This window comes from Sapajus apella, unplaced genomic scaffold (assembly GCF_009761245.1).
Source record: "Sapajus apella isolate SASKATOON/1434 unplaced genomic scaffold, GSC_monkey_1.0 scaffold126, whole genome shotgun sequence".
Lineage (NCBI taxonomy): Eukaryota > Metazoa > Chordata > Mammalia > Primates > Cebidae > Sapajus > Sapajus apella.
In genome coordinates, this window is record NW_022437066.1 from 4,066,006 (window position 1) to 4,091,448 (window position 25,443).

The 25,443-nt window shown below is 58.0% G+C and overlaps 1 protein-coding gene across 6 annotated transcripts in view; it reads left to right on the forward strand.

Annotated features, from left to right (window-relative positions):
- The window catches only part of VAV2 (vav guanine nucleotide exchange factor 2), a 223,927-nt gene that overhangs the window by 138,635 nt on the left and 59,849 nt on the right, over window positions 1-25,443 (forward strand). For all 6 annotated transcript variants that reach the window (XM_032261960.1, XM_032261958.1, XM_032261956.1 and 3 more), the window contains exon 4: window positions 12,292-12,360. In XM_032261960.1, the coding sequence (XP_032117851.1) occupies window positions 12,292-12,360 (69 nt within the window). The remainder of the gene's footprint in view (window positions 1-12,291; window positions 12,361-25,443) is intronic.

The following is a 25,443-nucleotide window of genomic DNA, read 5'->3' on the forward strand; positions in this document are numbered from 1 at the left end:
GGGGAGGGGTGGATCGAGGAGGTCTGGGGCAGGGAGGCCCAGGCAGAAGCCCTGTGCTTGGTGGCCCTGGATGGAGAGGGGCCAGGGCCAGGGCAGCCAGGGACAGGGAGGTCTGGACAGGGGAGGGAGCAGTGGGTGAGGGAAGCCCTAGGGTTCCAGCGGGGCAGGGGCCTCTGAGAGTTTGTCCAGAGCCTTCTTCTGGCCCTGCCTGGCCTCGAGGGGCTCCAGAGTGGGGGCCAGGGCCACTGAGGGGCTGCTGTGGACACCCAGGTGGGAGTGGTGGGGGCTCGTGGGCAGGGTAACAGGAAGAGGGTAAGCGGGGCTGGTCCAACAGGAGGTGCCAACAGGAGGTCCCGGGGCGGCGATACCCAGGCCCTTTGGTGTGCTCAGTCCTTGCGATGTCCCAGGCTGCTGTCCGAGACATGGCCGGGCGGTGTGAGGTCCTGGCTCCTAGCCCAGCGCTGCCACTTCCTGGCTGGCCCCCTTGGGCAGCGTTCTTCACCTCTCTGGGCCTCAGTGTCCTCTTTGGGATGGAGATGGAACCCCAACTCGTGGGGCTGTTGGGAGCATCAGCACAGCTTCCGTCCTGTGAGGCTTCCCTGTCCCCTGCCCTGTGAATGTAGCGGGAGGATTGGGGCCCCCTGTGCCCTTCCAGCTGGATGGGTGTGCCTCGCCACTGCTTCAAGACTCCCCCGGTGGACGGAGGCTGGCGTCTGTGGAGCAGCTCGTCTGGGCTGTCCCGGACTCCTGGGCCTGGCCCCACCTTGGGCAGCCGATGCCACAGTGGAGGGCTGTCCAGGGCCCTCCCGGAAACCTGCTGTCTGCTGGCAGTGGCGTCCTAACCGTCTTACCAGGGCCGACAAATCCATCAGTCTCCCGGAGAGTGTCCGTCCCAGCTGGGCTCAGAGAGAACACCGCAGTTGACTAGCGACGCCTGCAGTGGGCAGGTGGCGAAAGGGTAGTGGCCGCTCCTAGACAGGCCGTGGAGTTGCTGTCCCTGTCACAGCAGATCCTCCAAGACGAGGGCCCCTCACACTAGGGAGCCTGCCAAGGGCCTTGGCCACCCAGCTGACCCTTCATTTCTCAACAGGCAAGTGGGCAGGAAGTGGGGGGAGGGGAGGAGGGCCTTCAGCTGCTGTGTGGCCCCGTCCCCCGTGGCAGCCCCGAGAGGAGAGCGTCCTGCCTGAGGTGACGCAGCAGCTTGGTGGCTGCACAGAACCCCCATGGTGTCCCCACTCTGGCCCTCCCACCCCAGGTCCCCGAGTAGGGGTCCTGCCTGCAGCTGCCAGCTTGTGAGTGTTTGCTGGAGGAAGGTCTGCATTTGAAGCTTGCTGCCTTGGGCATGCCATGTGGGCTCCTCCTCCTGGGTCTCGGACCAGCGCTCTTGCCCTCCAGCCTGTGGATTCAGTCCCTGGCCTGTCCCATGTGCAGACAAGCCGCTGTGGCCCATGTCCACCCACCCAGAACTGCCCCATCTGGCTTGTGTGACCTGGGTGACTGCACCGGACTCGAGGGGGAGACGCTCAGGAAGCCGTGTGCGTGCTGCCCTCCTGCAGCAGACCCCCATGGGCCCGAGGAAGGAAACCGCTGTGTTCAGGGAGGGGGAGGAACGGTTCATTTCCAGCAGGGACGGAGCGTTCCGTGTTCACAGGAGGAGCTCAGAGCTGCCCTGGCGGTGGCTGCTAAGGAACCGGGGAGCTGTCTGGGGCCCTCCTGGGCACCTTCGGGACCGGACAGTTTGACCTGCAGTTCTGCAGGCCGGGCCCCGGTCCTGCTCCATATTCCGGAAGCTTGGGCAGACCTAAGCCCTGCCTCAGTTTCCTCCTCGTGAATCAGACCTGTCTGGGTTCCTGTGCCATAGTCCTCTTCAGTCTCTCTGTCCACCCTTCTCTGCCCAGCACGGCTGAGCTTGGTCAAGGGTCCCCAGGCCAAGGCCAGGAAGACACCGGGGGCTCTGGGCCATCAGTGTCCAGTTTGGAAGCGTGGCTGGTCCCCGTCCTACCTCTGCAGGGAGTATGCGGAGCTTTCGCTTTGCAGAAGTGGGGTGCATGGCGGAGCAGCCATGCCAGGGACTGGGGTGCAAGCCTCAGCCTTGGAAAGCCCCCTGCCGGCCTGTGGGCCACACCGCCTCTGTCCCAGAGCTTCCTCCCTCGGCCCCATACCCTGATGGACAAATCCTAAGTGTTTGTCCAGGAGGTTTCCTGCCAAGCCTGGGCAGGTGTCCCCTGGGAGGAGGCCTAGCATGGAACGAAAGGCAGAGTGGCCTCAGAGGCTCCGCCCGCTCGCTGGGAAGGACACCCTGTGGGACACTGGCCAACCTTCCAAACCGATGCCAGCCGAGGTTCCCTTACGAGAAGATGTTGGAAAATAAAAACTATATTATACTTTACAGCTGCTGAGAAGTCACATTCCTCTGTAATCAGCGGCCACGCCAGCTCCCTTCCTCTCCCAGACAAAGTAGAGTGGGCAGGGAACCAAGCGTTTCTTTCTGCCTGTGAGAGCCGTGTCTTCCTTTGCCTTGCCGGGGTTCTGGAAACAAGGGCAGACACAGTCTTGCTGGATTCGGGGGTCCCTTGGGGTCTCTCCTGGAGCTCTGGTGTAGTCACCATCTCTCCCACCTTGCTGGACCTGCCGTGGCACGTGTCAAGGTCACTGCTGGGGCTGTGGTGTGTCTGTGCCTCAGTGCCCACGCCTTCCAACCCGCCACCCCGTGGGGCAGAGACCCTCCAACCTCCGTCCTGACTTTGGCTTCAGACCCTGGTGGCCACACCTGGGCCAGCCCACTGGTCGCTCTCCACTCCAGCGCTGTGAGACTCCTGCCCCACCTGGCACTTCAGCCTTCATCTACCCTCTGCCCAGGCTGCCACCTCCAGCCCCTCAGTCCATCGTCACCTTCTCCCTTCTTCCTTCACATACTGAGTTGGAGGCAGGTGGCCTGTCCGAATTTTACGGTCAGTGAGCTGAGGCCGGGGGGTGTAGGGCGCTTGGCAAGCTCACAGCTAGGAGGTGTGTGGACAGGGTTTCTGTGTTACACAAAGCTGGAACTCTGGGCCAGGAATAGTGGCTCACGTCTGTCATCCCAACACTGGGAGCCCAAGGTGGGGGGATCGCTTGAGGCCAAGACTTTGAGACCAGCTGGACAATATAGTGAGACCCCATCTCTGCAAAAAATTGCCCAAGAAACCCCAAACAGAGTCAGAACTCTGAACTCAAAATTAGTCTTTACTCTTCACACCAGCTCCCTTGCCACCTCCTGTGAGAAGCCCTTCCTGGTTTCCCTGGTTCCCTGCCGCCCCGAGGTGTCTCTGTGGACTCCCTGCACCCCTCGGCCCTGTGCTGCCTTCCTGCTGGGTGTGTGAGGCTCATCTCTGACACTGGCATCCTCAGCCGGGTGTGGCCGTGGGAGGGAGGCCCGGTCCGACCTGGCCTCCTCCCGTCATGATCGCCCCTCTGGGCTGGGTGGGATGATGGCACGCTGAGAAAAGAAACGTGATCCATCGGCTTGTTTTGACAGTTGGAGCTGTTTAGCAGGAGAACCGTTTCTAATAAGTGAAGCCCCAGTGCTTCAAGGCCTCCCTGCCGATTAGAAGACGGCACCCAGGTGACTCCCTCAATAATGAAACGGGCCTGGCGGGTCCTCCGGGCTGCGCTTCCCGATGTGCCTTTCAAGTTTGCCTGGGTGCTGTTTCCCCAGCACGGAGCGCTGAAAGGGCTGTGGCCCGGCTCCCATGCCCTGGGTGTGGGTCCCATGGCCCCTCTGCCCGCACTGTGGTCCTTCTCCTCACCATGGCCCCCACCTGGGTGAGATGCCACTGCACCTGGTGGTGTTCCAGTGTCAGGCCGGGACCCAGCCCTCCCAGAGCCCGATTCTGAAGGTGTTTTCAGCATTGGAAGCTGAGGCTTAGCCAGGCTTCCCCCACAGGTGGCATCAGCACTGTAAATGGAAACACTGCCATCTACCATCTGCAGGACTAGGATTCTAGGGTGGCCAGCTTATCCCAATTTCAGCACCAAAAGTCCCACACCTGAAGAAATGCCTGTCCCGGCCAACCGGGGTAGCAGGTGTCAGTGTTGGCCACACCCGGTCTCAGAGGCCCAGGGCGCGCCCTTGGGCTGAGTGAGTCCCGCCCTCCAGGATGTCACTCCAGGCTCTGCCCGTTCCCTCTGAGGGCTCCGGCTGGGCATGGAGCACCAGGTCAGGTGGAGCAGCGTCCCTGATGCGCTGCGGGTGAACACGGTGCTTGGCGGTCACCACGCAGGGCGTGCTCTTCTGTGAGTCAGGTCACACTTTCCTTCTGTACCGGCCAAGTGGAGGCCTTAAGGACCATCTCGAGTTCTGGATCCTTCCTGTAAAGATGCCAACAGAGTGTGGGAAACAAAAGCCCAGACTCTGTGCATGGTGGCTGGATGAGCCAAGCACTGACTTCTGTACCTTCTGGAATCTTCAGCACCTTCCAGAACCCAAGCATTCATTCAGGGTGCGTTCTTGTTCGGATGTACTGTGTGAGGAAATGCTGGGTGGGGTGCCCCCCCCACCAGGCCATGGCAGGGCTGGGTGGAGTGTCTGTGGGGAGGGGGCGCTTTTCCAATTGAGATCCAGGAATTGGGAGTCAGCCCAGGAGCAGCTGTTCTGGGAGGCAGAGTGTGCTCAGGGGCTGAGCTGCTGGAAAGGGGAAGAGGGGAAGGGGAGAGGCCTGCGCTGCCACCATGCAGGGTGCTCACTAGGAAGAGGGGAAGGGGGGAGGCCTGCGCTGCCACCATGCAGGGTGCTCACTAGGAAGCTGACGCCTCCCTTGCTCTTAGCAGTTGCTGCTCCTGCCTTAGCAGTTGCTTGGTCTTGGCAGTTGCTAGGCACAGTGGCACAGGTGGTGCTCTGCAAAGGCTGTTGGTCTTAGCAGTTGCTACTACCAGCCCCCATTCTGCAGTTGGAGAAACTGAGGCTCACAGACGGGCAGAGGCAGGGCTTGAACCCAGACCCGTCACCTGCTGAAGCCCTGCTCTTGGCTTTCCCCACGAAGTCTCCCCTCCAGGGAGCACGGTTGAGGGGCTGGGTCTGCGATGCGGCCTCTACCTGATGTTCTTTCCAGGTGTTTGGGGCCGAAGTCTGGGAGCCGCGTGTTGGCCCGGGCAGGGCTGTTTGTGGACACTCTCGAGGCTGAGACACACACCTGCTGGGCGGATTCGCTCTTTAAGAGGCAAGCAAGGCTTCCCTGCTCCGAGGTGGCCATAGCCCCCAGGGAAACAGGGCCGGGAGGGATGTGAGGGCTGCAGGAGTGGCCATGGACCCTGCGTGATGGAGCCCTGGAGGCCACTCAGTATGCAGAGGAGGTGGCCAGGTGGCACCAGCAGGCCCAGCGCTGCACCCAGGTGGTTTTGAAACGCTTGAGCAGAACCTGGGCGGTGTTGTGGGGGCCCAGCTTGCTCTCCCTGTGGCCAGCTGCTGTCATTGTGAAATCTTAGATCAGCCCCAACAGGCGGTCGTGTTCCCCATTGAACCCCACGTCTGCGGCCCCACATCTCTCACGGAAGCACAGTGAGGCGTGAGCTGTGCGGGCTGGTGCCCTAGGACCCAGGACCTGCCGCCTGCCTGGGAACGAGGGCAGCCGTGCTTGGGGTCCTCTCTGGCTACTCAGGTCTTCGTCTTAAAAATCAAATCTGGCTGCTGGCTCCTCGGGGCCTTCCAAGAAGGCAAACCCAAGCTGTCTCTGCTCCAGCTGAGATCCTCAGGGTCTGCACTGACTCAGACCTGTGCCTGTGGCCCTCGGCTCAGAGACCCCTGAGCATCCAGTGCGCCCCTCCCTCCGGATTGTGGGGCCACCATGCAGCTACAGGCACAGTGGCATGGGGGGTGCTCTGCAGAGGCCATTGTTTCTAGCAGATTCTCACACAAGTCCTGAGGACAAGGACCAGGGCTCGATGTGCTATCCCAAAGCCAGATTCAAGCTGCTCCTTCCCCCTGAATCAGTGAGAGACGGCTGCCCAGGCCAGCCCCGAACGGGTGCCCCGTAAATCGCCACAGGAGGATGGAAGGAGAGTGAAGGAGTTCTTTGGAAGCAGGGGTTGTACTTCCTCTGCCCCTTCTCCTGGGTTTGGGTTCTGGCACCGCCGTAGGGTGTCCTGTTTTCCGGTCTGTGTCCTCTGGCTGGTGACTTATTTGGCTGTAGCAGGGGGAGGAGAGGGGAGTAGGATGGGACCGATGGTTCGGGAGCGGGGGCCGCTGCCCGGTGTGGGCTCTGCCGGGGCTTTCTCTGCACTCGGCATGTGTGCTTCTCTGCTTCCTGTGTGGACATCCGCTTCGTCCCCTCCTCGGTGCGGTGGGAAACTCGGCTTCCCGAAGCCGGGCACAAGGAAACGCATGCTCGGGAAGACTCTGGTAGGATGAGAGGGGTGCAGCCGCTCCTGGGGAACTGGGATGACTACTCCTGGGACAGTTGCGCAGGCTGGGGTTTGCCTTCTTAGCTTCTCATTCCCTGCTCGTAACGAGCAGGCAGACACCACAGGGCCAGGTGTGGGTAGGGGACATGGGGGTAAGTGCGGACGGAAAATCAGCTGGTGCCTGAAGACGGTCCTGGGGGTAGGGGGTGACGGGGGTGGAGCTAGGCCTTGTTGCAAAATGACCACAGTCTCCACCAACCCACCTCCCCCGGGCTTTAAATTACAACTGGGATGTGGCCCCAGAAACTCTGCTTAAACTTTCTCTGTGCAAATATGCATCCCATTGTTAAATCGAGGTCAGTGTTACAAAGTCCCTACTGAGGAGTGACTTGAATGTATCATCCCAAATTTAATTACTTGAATGTAACATCCCCATGTGATCTCATACAAGCTCTCCTTGAAAATGCTTCCTTGTGTCTAATTTGGGGCTGCCATTTGCCATTGTCTGAGGGGGTGAGGAGCACCTGAGAGTATCCGACACCCACCTCACCCATCTGTCCACTTATCCATGCGCCCACTAATCCCACCCACCCACCTACTAATTTGTTCATCCATCCGCTCATCCATCTATCAGCCTACAAAGTCCAACTACTCTCTCATCCACCTGCCCTCCTAGACATCCATCCGTGTACCCATGAATCCAGCCACCTGACAACCCATTGATCCTTCCACCCACCCACTCACCCACCCACCTGTCTACCACTGATCCACCCATCCCATCTTCCCAGCCATGTACCCATGTAGCTACCCACTCATTCATCAATCCATCCACCCACCCACCCATCCACTCATCCATCTACCCACTCAGCCAGCCATCCACTCAGCCATCCATTTATCCCTTCGTCCACGCATCCAGCCATCCACTCGCCTATCCATTCATCCGTCTACCCACCCATCACCCTCCCTCCCACCCACCCATCCACCCATCCATCCATCCATCCACCCATCCATCCATCCACCCACATGTCCATCCACCGCCCACGTAGCCATTCATCCACCCACTCATCTATCCACCCAGCCATCCATCCATTTACCCACCCACCCAGTCATCCACTCAGCCATCCATTCATCCATCTACCCACCCATCCACCCTCCCTCCCACTGACCCATCCATCCACCCATCTGTCCATTCACCCACCAACCCACATGTCCATCCACCGGCCCACCCAGCCATGCAACCATTCGTCCACCCACTTACCTATCCACCCACCCATCCATCTATTTACCCACCCACCCACTCAGCCATCCATTCGTCCCTCCATCCACCCATCCATCCATCTATCCATCCATCCACCCACCCACCCATTCATACACCCATACATCCATCCGCTCACTCACTCACCCACCCACCCATCCATCCATCCATCCACCCACCCACCCATCCATCCATCCACTCATCCACTTACCTACCCACCCATTTATCCACCCATCCACCCACACATCCATTCACCCACTCAGGCAGCCAGCTACCCATCCTCCCCCTGCCCATCTATGCCCCCACCCACCCATCCATGCATCTACTCATCCATGCCTTTAGCACCAGGCACTGTGTTAGGCAGAGGTGGATACAGGCTGAGGGACTGCTCAAGTCTTCCCACATGCGGCAGGGCTTGGATTGAGCCCTGAAGGATGCTAGCACTTGGGTGAATGGCAGGAGGACAGGAGCCTGAAGGCAGAGGGCAGAGCAGGTGCAAAGGCCAGAGGTGCATGGGCATTGGGGGGCTGTGGGGAGAGCAGAGTGAAAGGGGACCGGGACCTGGTGACGCCTCCTCCGTTCCTCTGCATGTTCCTGCCCTAGCGGCTGGGTGCTGAGGCCCCGCACAGTCTCCGACAGGCTGCCTCTGTCTCCTGCTCCCTCCCCAGTAGCCTTTGCTGGGCTTTGGCAGAAATTAATTGGATTTGCAGCTCATTCTCAAGGGGTTTTGTGGCCTCAAATAGGGATCTTAGAATAAAAGTAGTGAAGATTTTCTGGGCAGCAGGATAATTCTTTGGTCTTTAACATTCCTGCTTTTTCTCTTCTGGGTCAGGCAGGTAGAGGAGATGACAGGAGCAGTTGACCAAAACACCAATGAGATGCAGGGCAGGGAAATTTAAGACAGCGATGGCTCAAGGTCAGGTTTTTTAAAAGACAAAAGGTTTTTTTTTTTTTTTTTAATTTTTTTTTTTGAGACAGAGTCTCTCTCTGTCACCCAGGCTAGACTGAAATGGCACAATCTCAGTTCAAGCAGTTCTCCTGTCTCAGCCTCCCGGGTAGCTGGGATCACAGGCATGCGCCACCACGCCTGGCTAATTTTTTTGTATTTTTAGTAGAGACAGAGTTTTGCCATATTGGTCAGGCTGGTCTTGAACTCCTGACCTCAGATGATCCGCCCACCTCGAGCCTCTCAAAGTGCTGGAATTATAGACATGAGCCACTGCGCCTGGCCGATAAAAGGTTTGAAATGCCTATTGTGCCTCATTTGAGCGGACGCTCACTTTCTGTGTTAAGAAACAGTATTCTGAAATTGTCTTTGCGAGTGCGGCTCTTAGGCCCTCAGGAGGCGTCAGAAGGCAGTTTTCTTGGGCAGCGGAAAGTGCCCGGAATGAGGACGATGCTGGAAGTTCTAAATTGCAGCTGCCCTTGTTGGGGCCCCGCTAAGTGCAGGGCACTCTGCCATCCTACAGCTGCTCTCACGGCTGCCCTGATTACTTCCATCTTCCAGGGCGAGAACGGTGACATGCAGATAAGTTAGGTAGGTTGTCCAGGGTCACAGGGAGCAGGGGGCCGGGCCTAGGGTTCACATCTGGGTTTGCCCAGCTGGAAAGCCTTCCTCTCCTTCGCTTCCCCAGGCTCAGCTCTCCTGGCAGGGCAGGTGGGTCCCATCCGAGTCCCGGGACTGATGAAAGAGCAGAGCCTTGTGATAAAAACCCTGCTGTGGGCTTCAGGGACAGGAGAGCTTCGGGGATGAGTGATTTTTGTATTTTTAGTAGAGACAGAGTTTTGCCGTATTGGTCAGGCTGGTCCTGAACTCCTGACCTCAGATGATCCGCCCACCTCGAGCCTCTCAAAGTGAACTCTTCTGCCTGGGTGCAGGAAGAGTGAGAGGCACGTGTGTGTGTCCACTCATCGTCAGTGTGTGTCTCCTCACAAAGTGTGAGTGCGTCTCTCGGACAACTTAGCAGGGCGGGTTCTGGAGACAGAGCCCCCGAAGTGCCGTCCTGTACCTGCTGATCATCCCAGGGTTGGAGGGGATGCCCTGACGCCCTAAACTGCCGCCCATACCCTGTGATCAAATCTGAACAAGATCCTGCCCTCACAGCTTCAGGATTTTGATATTTTCTCTTTCCTCTCTACATTCTGTGAGAAAGCACACTAATATTTGGCCACGAGGTCATTTTACACATAACACACTTTTATTGGATGTGAGTGGGGTTTAACATTTTTTACTTATGATGAGGACATATTTTCATAATAAGAAGTGAGATTCTATTTTTTTCTTTTCTTTTCTTCTTTGTTTTGAGACGGAGTCTCCCTCTGTCAACAGGCTGGAGTACAGTGGTGCGATCTCGGCTCACTGCAACCCCCGATTTGCTGGTTCAAGTGATTCTCCTGCCTCAGCCTCCCAAGTAGCTGGGATTACAGGCATGTGTCACCACCCCCAGCTAGTGTTTGTATTTTTAGTTGAGATGGGGTTTCACCATGTTGGCCAGGATGGTCTCAATCTCGTGACCTCATGAGCTGCCTGCCTTGGCCTCCCAGAGTGCTGGAATTACAGGTGTGAGCCACCGTGCCCGGCCTCTATTTTTATTATGGAAGGGATACCAATCATCATTGAAAATTTGGAAAAAGCAGAAGTAACTGACGAGATCAGAGACAGGGATGGTTGGACGTAAGCGAGGGGCTGGCATGGGAGCACGGGGCTGTCCTGGCAGCGGGGTTTCATGCTGAGAGGGAAGAAACCTCCACCTCTGGGGTCCTGAAGCCACCTCTCAGCCTGGCAGAGCCTCCCTGGCTCCTGGCCCCCACGTGCTTCTGCACTTTCTGGGGTCACCTGTGTGTCAGCCGGGTTGGGGCTCCTCAGCCCCACCCCATCAGTGACACAGCATCTGTGACAGCTTGGCGCTCTGCAGATCATGGGAAGAGATGGATTCCTTGGGGGGTTTCTTGGCTGTGAGTGGTGCTGTGTCAGCGATGGAGCTCTGAGGATGAGGATGATGTGGCAGCCTCAGCTCTGCCTGTGACCTGAGGACACATACCTCCACTGGGGGATGCTGCTGTCGGGTGATGGTGGAAGGAGGAAGAGTGGCTGGGAGGAGAGAGCTCACCACGTGGAGGTCAGGCCTGGCCATGCTGCCCCCTTAGACACGGGCTTCTACCAGGAAGCCACAGGGGCACGCTGACCAGTGCCCTGGCGGGTCTGGCTTGGGGACCTCTGACCTAAGGCCCGGTCCCTGCAGGTCTGTGACAGAGCCAGGTAGGACCCAGGCCTCCAGCTCACAGCTCAGCAGACTCCCCCGCCCCTCCCCCGCAGCACAGGCCCCTAGTCTCCTGGTGGTGGGGGGACGGCCAGGCTGGACTGCCGTCCCAGCTGGATCTTGGGTTGAGCAAATGTCAGCCTGACCCCAGGCGAGGAAGCAATCCTAGCCGGCATCTGGGCCTGGCAGCCCCCTGCTGGGGTCTCCTGGCCCATCCTCAGTGACAGGTTTCCTCCCAGAACATGCACCCTGGGGCTTCAGGGGGATGTTTGCTTTAATTAAGGGGCCTTTCAGGTCTCCTCTAGAGATGAGTGGATTGGGCCCAGAGCTTTGAACCCGCTGCAGCCCCCTCCTCTCCGTGTTTGATCAGCCTCTTCCGCCTCTTCTCCCTCCCCGAGGCTGGGCTCTGACTACTTGGCCTGGGCTGGCCGTGCGCGCCTTGTGCAGGGAGGTCGTAGACTCGGGACCACACCCATCTGTCTGTCTGCAGAGGACACAGCAGAGCCATGCTTTGGATCCTAGGGGAGGAGAAACTGCTTCCTTCCACCCCTCCAGGTTCTTGGGCTGGTGTATGAATTAAATTGACATAAGACAGATGAACAGGAGAAAAACAATTATAATTGTGTACATATGCATGGGAGTTCCACAAAAATGAGACTCAACAAGAGCCCAGATGATTAAAGTTTATATGTGTATGCATTTCTATACCATCCTGAACTGCAGAAAGGCACCGGGCTTGGGGCGTCTGGGGGGCGGAGGGCGAGGGGAGCACTGCCGCGTTCCTTCTGGGGCGTCCCTGTGAGGCTCCTGCTCCCGTCCTAGGAGGGGACGCTGCAGATCTGTGCGCAGGGTCCCAGGGCTGTTCATTTTCAGGACTCTCGCCCTGACCTCCAGCTCATGGCTGGTGGGTGGGGTGGGCGAGCCCCTACCCTCAGCGCCTCAGAAGCCGCCCCTCCCTTGCGGAGTCCCCTCCTGCCTCCTCTCCTGCGGGGACTGAACTGGAGACCAGGTGGTGTGTGGGGAGCCTCCTCTCCTCTGTGAACCCCCTGGAAGTGGGAGCAAGGGGAAAAGGGAAGGCAGGTCTCCGGGCAGATGAACGCTTTCTGCAGCCCTGACCTGGGCCTCTCACCTGCCCACTGGACACCCAGAGCCCGGAGTGGGCGTGACATGTTCGTTGCCACCTGGCGAGCTGGGCTTGGCTCTCCTCTTGCTCTGCGGCCCAGTGGGCCCATCCTGTGACTCCGATCAGTGTCCTGGTACCCCGTGTCTTTCCAGAGAGTGGACGGGAGCCCCTTTGCTCCTGGCTGGGCCACACTGGGCTCTGCTGCGGGGTCCAGCTGGGGCCCCGCTGACCAGCAGTGCCGGGGTCCGCTCACCTCCCTCTCGCCTTCTCTCCCACAGGCCTTTTCCCTCAGAAGAGACCACAGAGAATGACGATGACGTCTACCGCAGCCTGGAGGAGCTGGCCGAGTAAGGCTGGGGGATGGGAGGACGGCAGGGAGGACGGCAGGGAGGAGGACGGGGAGGACGGCAGGGAAGAGGGATGGAGGAAAGGAGGGAGGGACAGGGAGGTTCCTGGTGGTGTCCAGGGAGTTGGGAGGAAAGGTGGAGGCCACAGTGCAGGCAGAGCTGGCCCTGGGCTCTTCCCACCGGGATGCCTCCTCGTGATGGATCAGGAAGTGAGCTCCCACGCAGAGTGGGAAGGCACGCCTCTGCGAGGCCCCAGAGATGAGCAGATCTTCACACTCCTCGTACATTCTAGAAGGCTACCCAGCCGGTCTGGTGGCTGGCCTGGGTGTTGGCCCGCTGCCCTAGCAGGGTCCTCCATGAGGGCTTGTCTCTTAGAAGCTGTGGGGTGGAGCAGGGGCCTGCTCAAAAGAAGTCCTGGTCATGCTCCCTGAGCTGTGTCCTGGGAGGCCGTGTCCTGAGGAGGGAGCGGTGTGGCCAGAAGCAGGGGCCCCTGAGCGCAGGCGCAGGGCACGGGCGCGTGGGGGCTCAGAGCTGACACGCAGCCCTGCCGGCACCGCCTGCCTCGTGGGCCCGCCGCTGTCTGCTCTTCTCCGTGTCCACCTCATTCTTCTCTCTGAGAAGCCTCTGCTCCACCCAGGCACTGCCCAAGCCTGGCCACAGCACCAGCGCGGCAGCCCCACCAGGACCGTGGCAATCTGTGGCCAGTGTGTGATCTCGTGACCCGATCTGGGAGGAGGGAGGTCGGAGGGCAGGAGGAAGTGGGGGCCACCTGCAGGCGAGGGACCCAGGCTGAGATCTGGTGGGCTTGTCTGAAGCCTGCATCCTGGCTGGGGACTCCTGGCCTGGCTTGGCTACCACTCTCCCAGGCCACCGGGAGACAGTGCCACTGAGCATCCTTGCCACCTGGGGACCTCCGGAGCTGTTTGACAGCAGCTTCTGTGTTCTAAGCTCAACTACTGTTCTTCTGGGAAGACTGTGAGTGTTTTTCTCTCCCTTCGTCTTAGAGCACGGACTGAGAATGAGAACTGTCAGAGGAGTGGGTTGGGGAGCTGCGTGTGTTGAGTGCCTGCTGTATGCTGGGGCTTTCCCTGTCTTACTGCTCAGCCCATATCCAGGGTACAGGGCCCTGGATCCTTGTCTATGTAAACAATTTAAGTCACACCCAGATCAGCATGCAGCACCATGCTGGCGGCCCAGCCTCACGCTCTCCTGTGAAAGAAATTCCTCGCCCACCAGCTGGAGGAGCTGCCACCAGCCCGTTCCTTTGATGCTGGGCTGGCCACGGGGCCCTGGGCAATCCCACTGGCGGGACTCCCAGAGCTCCTCCAGACATCTGGTCGGCCCCACGTTGGTCTGAGGGTTGTAGAGCATCCCGAAGGGGAGAGGCGGGCACAGGGGCCATGCAGGTCACAGCCAGGCCTGGGGCGTCCACCTGGGGGCCACTGTCCACCCTGACCAGCCTCAGGAAACTGAGGGAAACTTCGAAAATTCCAAAAAAATTGCTCACGCCTGGAATCCCAGCACTTTGGGAGGCCGAGGTGGGTGGATCACCTGAGGTCATGAGTCAGAGACCAACCGGCCTGGCCAACATAATGAAAGCCCGTCTCTACTAAAAATACAAAATTTAACCGGGTGTGGTGGCGGGCGCCTGTAATCCCAGATACTTAGGAGGCTGAGGCAGGAGAATCGCTTGAACTCAGGAGGCGGAGGTTGCAGTGAGCCGAGATCGCACCACTGCACTCCAGCCTGGGCGACAAGAATAAAACTTCATCTGGGGGAAAAAGAAATTCCAAAAAAAAGAAGGCTCACATGCAGGTTCCCGAGGCTGACTGAGGGCTGTCCATCTCAACCCGGTAAGTGGGGGGGACACAGGTTCAGAGAGGGCAGGGCTTCAGGCTGGTGGCATGGCCAGAGGGAAGTACTAGGGGGTAAGGCCCAAGGCTCCGCCCCCAGCGGAGTCTCAGCCACACTACTTGCCATGCTTAGAGTTGGAACCCTACCCTCTGCACCCCTCCCTGAATTCCCTGCCTTGGAAATCCTTCTCTGTCATGTCCAGGGCACAGTGTCTCCAACTCTGTGAAGCCTCCTGGGCTCCATCTTGGCCAGCACCCCCTCAGCACCCACACCACTGTTGGGACTCTGGGGTGCCCCAACTACACTGTGATGAGATAGTCAAATGTCTGTCCCCTGCAGATCAGAGGGTCAGACCTGCATCTTTCTGTCCTCTCCTGGCCCAGCCCTGGCCGGGCAAGCCTTCTGCACGTGGTAGGGCGTCTGTACCCACATGACAATGACCACAGGAGTGGGCGATGCTTACGAGCCTTTCTGGGGCTGGGCACTGCTGGGCTTCATTCCCTTGCATGCCCCCACCCTCAGTCACTCTGTCAGGTCTGTTCTGCGGTCATCCTCGTTTTACAGATAAGGAAACTGAGGTCCAGAGGGGGGACAGCACTGGCCCACGTCACCCAGCTAGTAAGTGACAGAGCCACGATTTGACCCTGACCCCCCACTGTGCAGAGCCTGTGCCCCGCAGAACCTGGGGAGCTCCTGACAAGTTCCTGATCTGCTGTTTCTCCTGTCACCAGCCTGAGGTTGGGGTTTTGTGCTCTGCAGAAACATCCCTCGGTGTTTCTGGACGGTCAGCGCAGGAGGGCTCTGGGACGATGGGGACCAGTCGGCCTTGTGTGGCCAGGGACCGGCATGACATACACACTCCGTAGGAGCCTCCTGGGTGCTGAGCCCTGGACACTTCCTGAACTGCTGCCCGCCACGTGGCCAGGCTGCCCCCAGTGGTTCATGGTGCACATTCCATTTGAAGGGTTTCTGCCTGGCATGTCAGGCTGGAACATAGCTTACCCATTTTCCTTTTCCTTTTTTTTCTCTTTTCTTTTTTTTTTGAAACGGAGTTTTGTTCTTGTTGCCCAGGCTGGAATGTCGCAATCTCAACTCACCACAAACTCCACCTCCTGGGTTCAAGCGATTCTCCTGCCTCAGCCTCCAGAGTAGCTGGGATTATAGGCGTGCACTACCATGCCCGGCTAAATTTTGTATTTTTAGTAGAGCTGGGGTTTCTTCATGTTAGTCATGCTGGTCTCGAACTCCCGGCCTCGGGTTATCTGCCCGCCTCGGCCTCCCAAAGTGCTAGGATTACAGGTGTCAGCCACCATGCCTGGTCTTTTTTTTCTTTTTTTTGAGATGAGTTTTGTTCTTGTCACCCAGGCTGGAGTGCAGTGGCGTGATCTCAGTTCACTGCAACCTCCACCTCCCAGGGTCAAGCAATTCTCCTGCCTCTGGCTCCCGAGTATCTGGGATTACAGGCATGCACCACCACACCTGGCCAATTTTTGTATTTTTAGTATAGATGGGGTTTCACCATGTTGACCAGGCTGGTCTCGAACTCCTGACCTCAGGTGATCTGCCTGCCTCGTCCTCCCAAAGTGCTGGGATTACAGGCATAAGCCACTGTACCTGGCTGGGTTGCCCATTTTCCGTCTTCCTCTGCCCGTCCTGATTGTGACTGATCTCTTGAACCAAAATTCCTCTCACCCGGAAAAGCGACTCTGGGGAACACGTGGCTTTGCGCATCCGTTAATGTTATTCCCTGACATTAAGACTGCGCCTCCGTAATCCAACAAGCTCTTTATGACTGCAGTTATTGCAAACGTAAATCATCAGTTCTAAGGAAGGCGAATGCATTTGAATCTTTAACTTGCGATTTGGTCCCAGTGGCTCCAGTTTAATAAATTTTTTATGCTGTTTTCCCCCCTCCTTTCACTGGAAGGCAAGACTTCCTATCCGTTCTCTGTGGACTTGGTGTGGATACTTATCCATTATGGCAGTTTACAAGACACAAACGCATGGCATTTCTTACCTGGGTCCTACTTGGGGAGAGAATGTGGTTGTGAGTTTTCAAGGCTGGAGCTGGGGAAACAGTCTAATCAGAAGTCAGGTGTCTTAGTATTATAATTTAAAGATTTCTCCAATTATAAAGGAAGAGGTTTCATTGACTCACAGTTCCACAGGGCTGGGGAGGCCTCAGGAAATTTACGATCATGGTGGAAGGGGAAGCGAACACGTGTTTTTCACATGGTAACAGCAAGGAGAAGTGCAGAGCAAAAGGGGGAAAGCCCCTTATAAAATCATCAGATCTCGTGAGAACTCACACACTAGCACAAGAACAGTATGAGGGTTATGAGGGTCACCGTCTCTGTGATTCAGTTACCTCTCACCAGGTCCCTCCCACAATACATGGGGATTATGGGAACTGCGGTTCAAGATGAGATTTAGGTGGGGACACAGTCAGACCATATCACCAGGCAGGGGAGTGAGGAGAGGGAAGGGTCATTTAGAGCAGAACGCATCTGTCCTTTGCTTTGGGCCCATAGCCAGATGCCCAACATGAGGGTCACCTTGAATGTCTAAAAGACTCCCCTGGCCACCCAGACCCCAGACACGCTGCAGCTGTTTGGGAAAAGTCAAACACTGGCTTACAGACGCAGCTGTCTCCCAGGGAACCTGGAAATATGGCTTTAGGAGACCAGTGAGGGGCACCGTGTGAGTGCCTATGTGCTTTCATTCATTTCATTCACCAACCATCATTCATTCCATCATCAGCTGGTTCCTAAACACTCTCTGTGTGTCAGGCTCGGGGCCAGGAGCTGGAAACCCATCAAACTGAAGACACATTTCCTGCCTCCCAAGACCCAGGCCCCATGGGGAGTGTGGAAGCCAAAGGGCAGTTTCAGGGCAGTGTGGTTGGTTTGCAGGGGAGCCGCGTCAAGAAATGAGAAGGGACAAACGAAATGAATCTTAAGAATGTATTTTATAGGCTGGGCATGGTGACTTACACTTGCAATCCCAACACTTCACTTTGGGATCACTTGAGGCCAAAAGTTCGAGACCAGCCTGGGCAACATAGATCCTGTCACTGCACTCTAGCCTGAGCGACAGAGGAAGACCTCGCCTCTTAAGAAAATAAAAATGTATGGCCGGGCGTGGTGGCTCATGCCTGTAATCCCAGCCCTTTGGGAGGCTGAGGTGGGGGGATCACAAGAGGTCAGGAGTTCGAGACCAGCCTGGCCAACATGGTGAAACCCCATCATTAAAAAAAGAAAAATGTATTTTATATTTAACCCAGCATATTCAAAATATTGTCTGGGTCAACTTGTGATCGGTATCGGGGGTCATCCTTGGGCAGCGCGTGTTTTGTGGCTGTTGCGCCGAGTCCTCTGATCCGGTACGTGGCTTGTGCTTTGGCATGGATATGTGCAGCTTGTCATCTGTGAGCTGGACAGCCACACGTGGCCAGTGGCTTCGTGCCGGGTCGCACAGGTATTGGATCTAGAACGTCTTTCCGGGAGCAGGAGCCAATCCCCTGCGTGGGTGCCTATAACACTGAAGTTATTTTCTGAAGTGCTCTAAGCTCGCCTTTGAGAGCTTTGAATAATGCATAATCAAATAATAAGAGCAGCTGGTTGAAAAAATTAACACAAAATATTGCCACTTAAAAATGCTTTATCAAGCAAAATAAGCCCAAATGGAGGGCCTGTTTTTAAATTGCTCTAATAATCAGTACCTTGCATTTGCATAATGGCTTTTCCCTGGCAGCCACTGCACTTCCCTTCTCATTCCTGCCCAACTCTTGGGGGCCCAGGGCTAGATGTCTGCGCTGGGGGGCTCACAGCCTGGGGTCCAGAGGCAGGTTTGTCCACAGAAGAGAAGAGCTCTGTGGGAGCAGAGTGGGGCTGGCGGAATGCTAGCTCAGAAAGCAAGGACGGCCTCTCAGAAGAGGTGACAGCCAGGCCTCTGTACCCAAGGAGGAGCTTGCTCAAGACTGGGGCAGTTTCCCAGCAGAAGGAGCTCAGCGGGGTGTGGAAGGCGAGGCTGGAGGGCAAGGTGGGGCTTCCCACGTGGAGGCATGGCTGAGGCTCGTTCCAGCGCAGTCCTGCATATTGTGCTATTGTGGGACGAGGCTTGGTGTCGGCAAGGAATCGGCATTATAGAAGTTCCCTGGGAACTCACAGGGAGGACCTCCTTCCCCCCAGGGAGGCACAGGGCGCACATCAAAATGCCTGCTGTGACCCAACTTGGTGGCACTGCAGTGGCAGTGCTTCTCCTCATAGGAGGAGGACAGCTTGGGTCAGCTTGTGCTGGCTGCAGGGGGGCAGCGTTGCTGGGCATCCAGGAAGGTGGCTGTGTACCAGCGATGCCCGTTCTCAGTGGTCAGCCCCAGTGGGCACTGTGGTAGGTGGTGATGCCCATGCTCAGTGGTCAGCCCCAGTGGGCACAGCGGTAGGTGGCAATGCCCGTGCTGAGTGGTCAGCCCCAGTGGGCACGGTGGTAGGTGGCGATGCCCACCCTCAGTGGTCAGCCCAGTGGCACGGGTAGGTGGCGATGCCTGTGCTCAGTGGTCAGCCCCAGTGGGCACGGCGGTAGGTGGCAATGCCCGCGCTCAGTGGTCAGCCCCAGTGGGCATGGCGGTAGGTGGCGATGCCCACGCTCAGTGGTCAGCCCAGTGGGCACAGGGGTAGGTGGCGATACCTGCGCTCAGTGGTGAGCCCCAGTGGGCACGGTGGTAGTGGCACAGTGGCTTCTGTTTTCCAGCTTCAAGAAACATCCCTCTGATCGCTCTGGCCTTGAGTTCCAGGGCCCTCTGTGCCTCTCCTGGCACTGCAGCTAGTGTTGCTGGCTCCCATTTTCTGTTCACTGAGGCTGGGTGTGGTCCACGCAGTCTGGGAGGGCCCTGTCGATGGAGGAGGATTTGGAAAGGGCACCAGGCTGGGAGCATCAGAGCCTTGATGAGGGCGTCCTGTGAGTGGTCTTGCGCGGACGCTGGTGCCACTGTGCCGGGGTTGTCCTGTCCTGTCTGTGAAGTGGGCTGCACCCCCAGCCCCCAGCAGAACCAGGCCGCCTGCCTCTGCACTGCCTCCCTTGGTACCGGCAGGTCAGAGACCCCTGGGAATTATTCTTAGGGAATCAGAGGGATACAGGAGAAGTCTGAAGCTCTCACTTGGGGCAGATGAGAGGCCAAAGGAAGGACGTGGGCATGAGACTGACCCTTGTTTAGCCGACCTCTTCCTCCTGTGTGGCTGGAGGAAGGGAGGTTAGACCTGCAGCCTCCTCCCTGCACGTCGAGGAGGGGTGTGTTGCTAGCTGTTTGACAGCCAGCTTTTAAACATGCCCCACCAGGAGCATCCTTGTCCGCGAAGTGGAGTCCTGCGACCTCTCAGGCTGCTGTGGGAGGGTACCCCGCCCCTCTCAGTGGCTGCATGAGGAGGGAGTGGTCCCAGACACAGCCAGGCTCTGTCTGGAACCTCGTGTCCTCCTGGCTTCTCCCCAGAGAGCATCTGAGCAGGAGCGGCTTTGAAAGGAGAGCGGCTCGTGAGCGCCCGTGGGAAGGGAGGGTCTGGGGCGGGGGCTCTGGGCAGGGGCGGGGGCTCTGGGCAAGGGCGTGGGTGTGAGGTGGGTGCTGCTGGCTGCTTTAGTGTGGCAGATCGCCAGGGCTGGGGTCTAGCTGGCCTTTCCTTTCCTTTCAAGGGGCTGCTGCTCTGGGCCTCAGTTTCCCCATCTCTGAATGAAAGCATCCACCCAGATGGGCTGTGAATCCCTCCGAGCTTGATGAATCCACGATTTTATGATTTAGGAGCCTGCTTTGCATAACACTGGTTTCACTTTCCTTGGAGTTGAAGTGATTTTCAGGCTTAAACAAATGCGACAGTGACACGGCGGGGGATGTAATTCACCGCGAATGTAGCGCCGCATGCTTTACTGCGTCGTAAATGACCGTGCAGCTTTAAATGTGTCATGTTAGCATCGTTGGGTTAATTTTTAGGGTGCATAAAATATAGGAGTTTCTGGTGTCAAGGCGATTTGGAGATATTCTTTCCACCTGGGGAGTGAGCGGGGCCTGCCTGCTGGCCTCGACCCGGGAGGCCAGGGGCCACGCTTCTCCCACTGATTCCCGTCCTGGGGCCTTGGCCACTCTGTGCCGTGCCCTTTTGTCTGCAGGGGGACAAGGAGGGAGGAACAAATCTCTGTCCTCTGTGGCCCACCCTCCCCACGTTGTCCTCACCCTGCCCACCTCTCCCAAAGGAAGTTTGTGTAGACACTATGTCCTGAGTTCACGTGTGTTCATCCTCACGCCGGGAGGTCCGCGTTGTGGAGGACGCCTGCGTTTGGAGCCCGAGCTGAGGCTGGGGTTGGGACGCCTTATGTTCACCCCAGAGGAGTGTTTTTCCAAAGGTGACAAGTTTGAAAGCAGACTCCACGAAAACTGACCCCACGAGAGACAAGCAAATGAATCCAGCCTTGTTAGACAGCCCCTGGCCCCAGGCATGTGCAAACCCTGCCCCGGTCGGAAGGAGGCCGGAATGAAGCCCCCTCCCCCAGCAGAGGTGTTGACAGGCGCCCCCCTGTCCTGCCCTGGTGGCCTGAGGCTCGTGTGTGTGGATGGAGGGGAGGCTGGAGGGATGGAGGACAGGTGGGGGTCCTTATGGCGGGTGATGGTTGGGACAGAACGGCCTTTGCCCTCCCAACCCCAGGTCCTTCATCGACATGGACACCCGTGGCTGGACCGCGGCTTAGTCTGCTGGCGCTGCCTCCCCACTGGCCGTGGTGCCTCATTTGCATGCAGACCCTCTAAGGCTGCGTGCTGGGCCCCACCTGGGCTTCTCCTTGGCAGCACGTGACTTCCTCAAATGCACTGAGCGTCTCTCAGTCTTCCGTGTGACTCTGTGAGGCCGGGCCCGGCTGTGGGGACTGGCTGAATGGAATGAATGAAGCCAGCTCCCCGGAAGGTGCCTCTTTCACAGTGCTTCCAATTGCGTGTGACTGAGTCCTGCAGGCGAGGCCCCGAAACTTCTCGCTGGACAGGAAGGAGATGGGGCTCTGAGAGAGGCAGGCACCTGGTCAGGTCACACAGAACTAGGGGCCAGCGCTGCAATTTGAGCCCAGCTCTGTCCGTCTTAGGGTCATTGTCAGACCACCCCTCCGTAACCCCAGGGGTGGCTGATGGAGTCCTGCCTCACAGACCTGGGCCCTGAGCCCCGTGTAGGAGCCTGCACGTCTCATTCCTGAGGCTCTTCTACCTCCTGCATGTGCTATCCAGGCAGCATCCTCTGGGGGCAGACCCTGACAAGCCAAGAAGCCAGGAAGGCTTCCTTGAGGAGGTGTTCCTTTTGAAGAGTGCGTAGGATTTGCCAAAGTGTGATTTAGGAAACCTGCTCTTGCCCCTGTGCTATGCCAGTCACTGCCTTGTTTTGGGCAGGGGGGTTAGGAGTGTCTGGGTCTCTGCTGTGTCTGTTCTCAGGAACCGAGGGCTGGTCGACCTGGCTCGGAGGTGATCCTGTGTATGCAGTCCCGCCTTTCTTGCTCCTGCGGTCTAGACAAGCCCGGAACCTGTTGGGACGTGGCTGCGGGACTGCTGGGCAGGGGTCTCCCTGTCTGCACCCACCCTGCTAACTGAGCCGCCAGCACTTCCCTCTGGGGCTGGCTGGAGGCAGCTGACCGCAGCTCGCTGGGATGACAGGCCCGCGCTTTCAGGGGCCCTCCCTGCTCCCATCAGACATCTTGTTGGCCCCTTGGTACTCTGGCCCCACGGTGGGCCCCAGATGCCTCCAGCAGCCCCGCTGCCCTGTGGCTGGCTGCCCCAGTGACCTTGAAGCCCTGCTCCCCAACCCCCACCACCGAGGGAGAGGCCGTTCGTTCCTTTTCAGCGGGAGATCACGGGGAGCCCTCTGACGCACGCAGAGCAGGTGCCCATGACCACTGCGCCTGCTCCACATCCCCGTGTGCGTGTGAGCAGGTATGGCCTGGGACTTCCAGGGGCTTTCATTTTTAATACCTCGTTAAACTCGAGTGCTTCCAGGACCGATGCGGTCACGGCAACTCTGAGGCCTCATTTCATGCAGTCTCTGCAGAGGGAGGGGACCCGCACAAAATGGGCCGCTTTAAAGACCTGCACGTTCATCTTGTTGTTTTCCAGGAAGGGGCAGGCAGCTGGGCTGCGGCCTGAAGGACAGGGCTGTGCTGTGTCTGATGAAGGTCTTGCCCCTCGAAATCGCCCTCCTGGTGCTCTTCTGGAACCCCAGGAAGAGGAAGACTTCTCTGTGACATGATTTCCCTTGTATTCAGTATAGATCTGACTGGCACACAGTGACACTTAAGAAATATTCCTCTAAAGAATAAGCATAACATGCCGGGTGTTATTGTAGAAGTCCCATCATGTACATCATATCTCCTATATTGACTGCCCAACTCCTATTCATTCTGCAAAACCCAGCCCACAGGTCACCATCTCTAAGAAGCAGCCCCCAGCCCTGCCAGGCTGAATTGAAGTTCACCTTCACCAGATGCTTAGAAAGTGCAGCAGGACAGTCTCTGCTGCCAAGTGTCCCTGGTCTTCCTGCTTTTGTTTCTCACTCCTGAGATGACCGCTCCCTAAGGGGACCTAACTAGACCTGGGCCTGGTGCACAGTGGTAGGAGGAAGGGCTGGGGGCCACAGGGCTCCGAGACACTCTCGATTCCTGAACTGAAGGATCTGAGCCATGGGTGCATACGTTGTTCGACAGTCCCCGCCCCTGTCCCCTGAGAGCCAGGCCCTGGGCTTTGCTGCTTCATCTCGGCGCTCCCAACATTGCAGGGTGGGTGCTCCAGCCCCCATTTTGCAGTTGCACAAATGAAAGGTCAGAGAGGGTAGGTGACTTGCCGGAGGTCACACAGCGTGCTTCACATGGCAGAGGGGAACTGAAACTGTGCTGTGGCCGGGGATGCTCCCCTGGGCCCAGTCCTTGTGACCTGGCCCCAGGGGTGGTTCTTTTTTGGGTCCTGAATATTTTTAGATGGTGGGAAGCTCTTTTACTGCTTAGAAAGAATCCCCCAAGAAGAGGAAGTTACAGCCTGAGGGCACAGTCCCCTGGACAGGGCTCCTTTCGGGAATCTGGTAGCGGGGTCCTGTGCAGGTGGGTGCCTACATGACTTGGCAAGCTGGGTGACTCTCGTGCCCTCTCTGGGGCCTGGTTTCCCCACTGGCAGTAAAAGCAAGGCCTCCCTCCCTCACGGGTCGTGGGGAGGGTCTGCCAGGGCGTGTGAGAATGAGCCCCCTGATGTGTAAAGCGGTCCTTGTCTGTCCATCTGTCCCTACATGCACGCCATCCAGTTCCCAGCCGGGTTCTTCAGGGGCTCGATGCGCCCCTGTCTGCCGCCCCCACCCCAGCCCCCTGGGGATGACCGAGGTCAGGAGACGTCTGCGTCGGTCTCCTAGTTACACACGAATGGCAGCTTGGTACCCCGCGTGGCGGCACCAGACAGCCCGGGGCCAGCGTGGCGCATCCGAGCCTGTCAGCAGCGCTATTTTACGTCCGCCGTAAACACTCAGGCCTACTGGGGGCGGAATACAGAGTCTGTTGGCTTTTCTTTGATTTTCCGTGGATGGCGGGGCAGGGGTGATGGCCTCGGAGCAGCTGCCTTTCTGTAACAGAATCGGGGCAGGTGGTTGAGGCTGCTGGGCTGGGCCCCCGGGGTCTCGGGCAGGAGGTGGAGGTGGCAGGTTTCGTCGTCCCTGGAGGCCTGCAGCCGTGCTCGGGGGCCCCTCCTGGAAGATTTCAGGCTATTGTGAGGACAAAAATAATGGTTGGGATTTAGCATCTGTCAGCGCAGCTGACTCCCAGAAAACAGCAGGAGCGAAAGGATGAGACTGGGCCGGAGGGAAGGAGGGGTGGTCCCTGGCCGGGGGCGGAGGGAACTGGGCTGGGGCCCGGGTCTGGCCATGGAGGCCCTTCCACGCCTGGGCTTCCACATTCCTGCCTGGTCCAGGGCTCTGTTCACATCCATCTCCGGCTTCCTCTTGGGCAACTGGACAGACAGGAATGAGCCCTGAAACCCACGAGAGCAACACAGCTGAGCAGGATCTAAAGCAGCACCAAACCCCCAACTTACTTTTCTTTTGAGATGGAGTTTCGCTCTTGCTGCCCAGGCTGGAGTGCAGTGGTGCAATCTCGGCTCACCGCAACCTCCACCTCCCAGGTTCAAGTGATTCTCCTGCCTCAGCCGCCCGTGTAGCTGGGATTACAGGCATGCGCCACCACACCCGGCTAATGTTGTATTTTTAGTAGAGACTGGGTTTCTCCGTGTTGGTCAGGCTGGTCTTCAACTCCCGAGCTCAGGTGATCCGCCCATCTGAGCCTCCCAGAGTGATGGGGTTACTTTGAGCCACTGAGCCCAGCCCAAACCCCCAACTTTCTAGTCTCCTAAGTTTAAAAAAAAAACGTCATTTTTGATGCTTTCCACGCCTGTGTGTTGAGCACCGGCCCCTGTGATAATGCTGTCTCCTTGAATGAGCCCTCCTCCCACCCGCTGGGGTGATCGGCCACGCTCCTACTTAGTGAGCATCTACTGTATGCTCAGCCTCTACTTGTCTTTTACATGATGGCTGATCCTTGTCACTGTAACCCTCCCACTGCAGACGGGGAACCCGGAGCCTAGGTAATCCTGCCACAGTTACACAGCTAGAAACAGGAAGGGTTAGGAAGACAGCTCTAGTTTGCCTCGCCGCCTCCCCTCTAGGGGCTCAGGAGCGAGAGTCAAGTTTCTGCCAACAAGAGACCCCCTGTGGGCCACCTGTTCCCAAGTGAGGAGGACCGGCCAGCTCTGTGGACCAGACTCCAGTGTGGGATGGGCATGGCGTTTGTCCACGAAGTGTAGCCTCTGATGACATGGAGCCTCCACACACCCTTCCTTCTACCCTGATTTGAAAAGGATCAGGGGGTGACACACCAACTTCACACAAAGCCACGGAGAGGGATGTAATTGTGCCACGGACATGCCAAAGGCACTTGCCGACGTGGCAGAGCCTTAGGGTGCTTTACAAGCGTCCAGAGGGAAGGCACGGCAGCCTGGCCTCTCCCCGTGGGATTGCGGGCAGGGCCATGTGGGGCTGGCTCTGGTTCCGTGTGCTGGGTCTTAGCTGAGTGCTCATCAATCTCGTCTAGTGAGAAGGCAGAGGTGAGGGTCCTTGCACAATGGGGTCCCCTCCCCTGTCACTGCCCTGAACTCCCAGGAGACTTCAGACCCTCCAATGGGTCTCA